General features: G+C 52.3%; 1 protein-coding gene across 4 annotated transcripts; it reads right to left on the minus strand.

The window, feature by feature from the left end:
- Positions 1 to 547: 547 nt before the first annotated feature.
- On the minus strand, positions 548 to 4,851 carry SUOX (sulfite oxidase). Of its 4 annotated transcripts, none has more exons than XM_086400670.1 (4): positions 4,797 to 4,851; positions 3,316 to 3,381; positions 2,884 to 3,061; positions 548 to 2,451 (listed from the first exon to the last, which is right to left on the minus strand). In XM_086400670.1, exons 2-4 carry the CDS (start codon positions 3,369 to 3,371, stop codon positions 1,042 to 1,044), a joined length of 1,644 nt encoding a protein of 547 aa, XP_086256796.1. In that variant the 5' UTR covers positions 3,372 to 3,381; positions 4,797 to 4,851; the 3' UTR covers positions 548 to 1,041. The 4 variants fall into 4 exon arrangements, with proteins under 4 accessions (XP_086256796.1, XP_086256798.1, XP_086256795.1 ...); XM_086400672.1 differs by having other exon boundaries at positions 4,688 to 4,851; XM_086400669.1 differs by having other exon boundaries at positions 4,575 to 4,851.
- Positions 4,852 to 5,330: the final 479 nt, after the last annotated feature.

Here is a 5,330-nt window from a genome sequence, read left to right on the forward strand (position 1 = left end):
TGTGGCCGAACACCGAGCGCCTCCAAGCTGGGGAGACCAGGGAAGGAGAGCTAGGGGAGAGTAGTCGAGCGCCGAAAGATTCAAGTCCTAAAGGCGCGGTCGCAGGCAAAGGAAAACTCAAGGACTGACCCTTCATCTACATCTACTTTGCAAACAAGTCCACGTTGGGCGCTCTAGTTGCCCTGGCATGCCTGCCTCTACTGCCAAGTTTTGCCTTTGCCCCTTCTACGACAATATTTATTTTAACCTCCTTAACATTCTTCGCCTTTCCTGCAAGGGCGAAGGAATTGTGTAGGGGAGGGACTTAAGAATGACAAATTAAAAAAAATTTCCTCTTGGAGGGATATCTTGAGGTCATTCACCTAAGTAGTCCTGCAGACACGGACAGACTTCAGAGAACGAAACCCCACTTCTTGACTTCCCTTCACCTTTTGTTTTGAGTTCTCAAGAGATATCCCAATACCAGTGCATTTCCCTCTCTTCAATTTGCTCACTCCCCAGCCTCAAGAAGTCCCCCAAATCATCTTTAAAAAATTTTTCAAAGTGGTAGTCTTAAGCAGATATTTTATTGATGTATTTAGAAAAGTGGAACTATAAAGGGAGAGGGTTGTGTTGCGCTCTTCACAACCCTTAGCAACCTAGAGGCAGTAAAAAGTTACATATACACACATTCTCTGAAGAATCCCAAGGACAAAGGCAAAATAAGGCCTCAGTGGTGACAGTCATTAGAAATGGAGATAGGGCAGATAGAGAAAATAGTGCTTATTTCCAGAATTACTCTTCCTGCTTCTAGTCCTTTGCTCCAATAGCTCTTACCTTCTGGCACAGGGTCAGTGGCCTGTGACTATAAATAGTGTCCAAGGAGGAGTGAGTGCTTGGGTGGAAATGTGTGAGGAATGTATTTGTATGTGGCTTCAGAATGCATAGTCAGGGTTGTGATCCAAGACATGGAGAAGAGGTGGAGGGAAAAGATTTTTTGTGGTAATGAGGCCAAAGAATGGGTATGGAAAGAGGCTCAGAATGTGGTTCTGCTTCACCTTCTCATGGGGTGACATGGACATGGACACGGTGCCAGGCATTGTTGAGCACCCCTCGCAGGTTCCAGATTGGGGCCACTGTGTCTGGCTGCACATTGTAGCTCTCATCTACAGCCTTACAGACAATGTTCAGTTCCTTTATCCCAGCTGGCAAAGGGGCTTGCAGGTGCCATAGTCGCCAGGCCCAGGCCTTTCGGGCACGCTGCTCCTCTCCTTCCAGCTCAGCCACTTGCCAGGTTAGGCCCCCATCCAGAGACACATCCACCCTGACCACAGCTCTTCCTCCACCACTCCATGCATAGCCTTTGACAGTCACCTCCCCTGACCCTATTGTCTCCCCTTCTTTGGGTTGTGTGATGGCTGACTGGATAGGAAGTTCTTGGATAGATGGAGCTGAATCAAAATCTACAGTGTCCCAGTCCACAGATGGAGAAAAGCCTTTGTAATCCCGCCGCTGCCAGTGGCTGAAACTTTCCTCTGGTTCCACACTCACTTTGCCCAGCCATTTGACATGGCGGGCACCCACCACACCAGGAACCACCACTCGCACAGGAAAGCCATGGTCACGAGGCAGAGGTTGCCCATTCATCTCATATGCCAGCAGGACCTCAGCTTCAGGGTCCATGGCCCGAGCCAGAGGGATGGATGCTCCATAGGCAGTCCCTGTGGGGTCTGAGTCCAGTCCCTCAAAGCAGACATGGGCCTCAGTTTCACAGAGCTGGTAACCAGCCTGGGCTAACACATCACAAAGCCGTGCCCCAGCCCAGCGTGCAGTGCTAATGGCCCCCAAACTCCACTCCAGACCTCTTACTTCTTTGAACTGAGTCATCTCGGAGCGCCGGTTGCCAGCACACTGCAGAGTGACCGTGATCTCGTGCTTAGGGAACTGGTACAAGTCATCCAGGGACAGGCACAGTGACTGACCCCCTGGTGGCCCTACTACATTCAGGCGATAGGTGTCTGGGTCCACGTTAGGTACAGGCAAATGATTCCGGGTGAAGAATATAGGGTTCGGTGTGATGTAGTTTTCTGTCAGCAACTCAGGGGGGGGCTCCGCATTAAAGGGGCGCTGGGTGTTGACCTTCAGAGCTGAGTGACGTATAGGATCATCCGCATAAGGATCAGAGGTCTTCAAGATGGAGGGTGCCTTGTCGTCAGGGCTCAGCTCCCCAATCTTGTACTGAGCTAGTATCTCTCGCACGTGGGGCTGGTTGTGAACAGCATAGAGGGCCCAGAAGGGCTCTAAAGGACCCCCGGCTGCTAGCATCAGCTTTGATGCCCCCCCTGGGTGTATGTCCACAAATTCTGTGATATCAAAAACCTCACAGCCCAAAGTTACCCAGACCCCAGTCTCAGGGCTGCTGTGGGATTTTACTTCCTCCCTGGTATATCTGCGTGGTGACTCTTGAGAAGCCTGAGGCAAAAGGGAACAGAATGTTAAGAAGAAATCACTCTACCTCACTCTGACCCTGTGCTTCCCTGGTGGCTCAGGTGGTTAAGAATCTGCCCACAATGCGAGAGACCTGGGTTTGATCCATGGTTCAGGAAGATCCCCTGGAAAAAGGCATGGCAACCCACTCCAGTATTCTGTCCTGGAGAATTCCATGGACAGAGGAGCCTGATGAGGTCCATGGGGTCGCAAAGAGTCAGACACAACTGAGTGACTAACACCCTGACCCAACCCACAAAGTTATGGCCACTGGGAAGGTAGAAGATTCCATCTGTGCTGTGCATGAAGACCATGAAGGCTGTGTAATCATGGGGTCTGTGATAAAGCCTGGGTTGCCAGGGGAACTCACTCAGGCCCCTTGGTTCTGATAGTGAAGTCCCTTCCTTCCCTACTTACCCTGCACTGCTGATCATGACAGGCCAACACTGCCCCGAGGCCTAGCAGTGTGCCCATGACTCTCCATCCCCTGGTGCTGGAGTTATCACCAGAGAAGGTGAAGCTGGAGCGCTGGGGCTGAAAAGAATCATTTGTACAGCAGGCCCGAATGCAGAGCCTTGCAGGGGTTGACTTGAGTCTGGAAGAGAGAGAAGTCTTAGTAGCACACTTGTGATCATAAGAAAGGGCTGGGGAAGGCCTGGGGTGTACCTCTCCCAGGTTAGCCATTGGTTCCTTCAGTTGGGACTTAGTTTCTCAGCAATGGGTGGGACAAGTGAGATGTGGCTTTCCCTTTCCTCCCAGGCCACTATCTCAACCATCTTATCTGACAGTTAAGATAAGTGTCATAAAAGTACTTAAAAGGAGATATGGACTAGGAACTGGATGGCCTACCTGTAGGCCTGTCGGAGCCCTGGGGCCACAGCTCTGTGCAGCAGCAGCAGCAGCATTATGGCAGACCTAGGATAGGAGGAAGATTCCAGGATCAAGATAGGGAGTGCTGGGAGGTGATGAGATTAGGGCAGCTTGAGGCAATGGGTAGGAGGATGACACAGAGACCAGCTAGGAGCTCTCTGGACAAATGGGGAAACTTTTTCTGTGGTAACGAGGCCAAAGAATGGGAGTAGGGGTCCAAATGGGCCCTTAGAGAAAACCTGGAGGAGTTCAGAGACAGAATATGCTGACAGGATGGAAAGGAACAGGGGGTGGGAGGGAGTCCTCTGAGAATCACCTGTTCTACATCCTCTACTCTCTACTTTGTCCACTACAGAGAACAATGGGAGCCAAAAGTCTATCGTCCAGTTTGCCAGTTAATTCTTTCTGAAGCTAGCAGAGGACAACTGAGGGGTATGCTCACATAAAAGGAGACAAAAAAGTAAAATATAGATAGTGGCAGCCTAATGAGGTAAAGGAAGCTCAGATTCTGGAGTCAAAAACTGCTTTGCATTTATAAAAACCAGTCCCGCCATTAACCAGCCCTGTTCCTGGGCAAGATACCAGGCCTCTCTGAACCTGTGTCCTCATCTATGAAATGAGATCTACGTAGCAGAGTTGCTATGATGTGCAAACAAGTAATAACATTGTCATTGAAGGACTTTCCCTCCTCTCCCTCCACCCACCCCTAAAAAAATGAAAATTGAACCCAGCTGGGAACTGGATCCCAACCTGGGTCCACACCCCTACCTTGTCTATGCCATTTCAGTGAGCTCAGCAAATTGAGTAGTTAATGGTCAGGGTGTCAGGGAACTGGCTAGAGAAGGAAGAAGGTAATTTTTCTGCTCGGGCTCGCAGCAGTTTTTTCTTCATAGCACTGAGCAGATCACTGATTACAGGAGGGCCAACGTTGGGGGTGGGGTGGGGTGAGAAGCGTCAGAATTGCTGATGAGATGCAAGAAAGCTAGGAGTAGGAGCAGAGGCTGCACTGTACTCCCGGCCCTTGGGACCCTCACTCTCCCGCCCACTTCCCATCAGTGCCAGCAGCCCACTCTATGCTGGAGCAGTGGGGTAGAGCTGACTTATAGTGGAACTCGATAAGCCCAAGGTCCCAGTCTTGGGAGAAGCAGTCTTCTGCTACAGAACAGATGACACCCCCTTGTGCGGGTGGTGACCAGTCACTCCCCAGGGTCACTCTGGTTAGAATATGGATATTTTACCGGGGCGCAAGCAGCTGGCACCACATCACTGCCTAACAGCTGGCCCGAGAGTATCTTGTAGCAATAGCCCAAGGCCCCAGGAGCACCCGGCTAAAGGGGGTGGAGGCGGGTACCGGCAGTTTTGCTGTGCCTGGGATTCGGAGCACCCCCGGGTGCCAAGCCCCCGCCCAGGTTATTGGCCTTGCCCCCTCCTCTTCCCTTTCCTGGCCCCAGGATCCTTACCCGGCTCAACGTACGCTGGGTAGCTGTTTTACCCGCTCCGCACCCAGCGGCTATCGACGAAGGGGTGGGGCCTGGGCCGTGACGTTGTTGCGGAGTAAAGGACCATTCTCACCCCTCGGCTCGTCCCCCAGCCATTGGCGGGCGGCGGGCCGCCTCCCAGCTGCTGTGCCCGCCTCCTGGAGGCCAAGGAAGGCCGGACGCCACCCAAGCTTGGAGATAGGACGGGCTGTTTTTCCTTCCACCCGCGCCAGACGAGGAGTGGGAGCCTCAGGATGTTCGGAACCCGAGCAGTGTAAGGTGATGAGGACTCCCAAGGGTTGGGCTGAGAGGTGCTCCCGCCCCGCCCCTCCCCGCCCGCTGAGACACAAGGTGCTTTCGCTAGAGGCATCGGCATCCAGTCGGCTTTCTCCCGGTGGTGAGCTCCGCCTCTTGTCAAGCGTCTCTGTTGCAACTACCACAGCCCTGTTTGTCTTTTAGAGAAAACAAGATCAAAAGCTCAAGTCTTTTATTTTCAGGAATGAGGGCAGAAATGGA

Source organism: Bos grunniens, chromosome 5 (genome assembly GCF_055505025.1).
Source record: "Bos grunniens cultivar Pamir isolate PY7600 chromosome 5, Bosgru_T2T1.0, whole genome shotgun sequence".
In the NCBI taxonomy this organism is placed as follows: domain Eukaryota; kingdom Metazoa; phylum Chordata; class Mammalia; order Artiodactyla; family Bovidae; genus Bos; species Bos grunniens.

Excerpts from the sequence above, each read along its gene's own strand:
- SUOX (XM_086400669.1), bottom strand. The coding sequence starts at position 4,600 with ATGTGGTGCCAGCTGCTTGCGCCCCG. Across the intron at positions 3,382-4,574 it reads TGCCAGCTGCTTGCGCCCCG|GTCTGCCATAATGCTGCTGC; the intron begins GTAAAATATCCA and ends CTCCTATCCTAG. Across the intron at positions 3,062-3,315 it reads GGGCTCCGACAGGCCTACAG|ACTCAAGTCAACCCCTGCAA; the intron begins GTAGGCCATCCA and ends TCTCTCTTCCAG.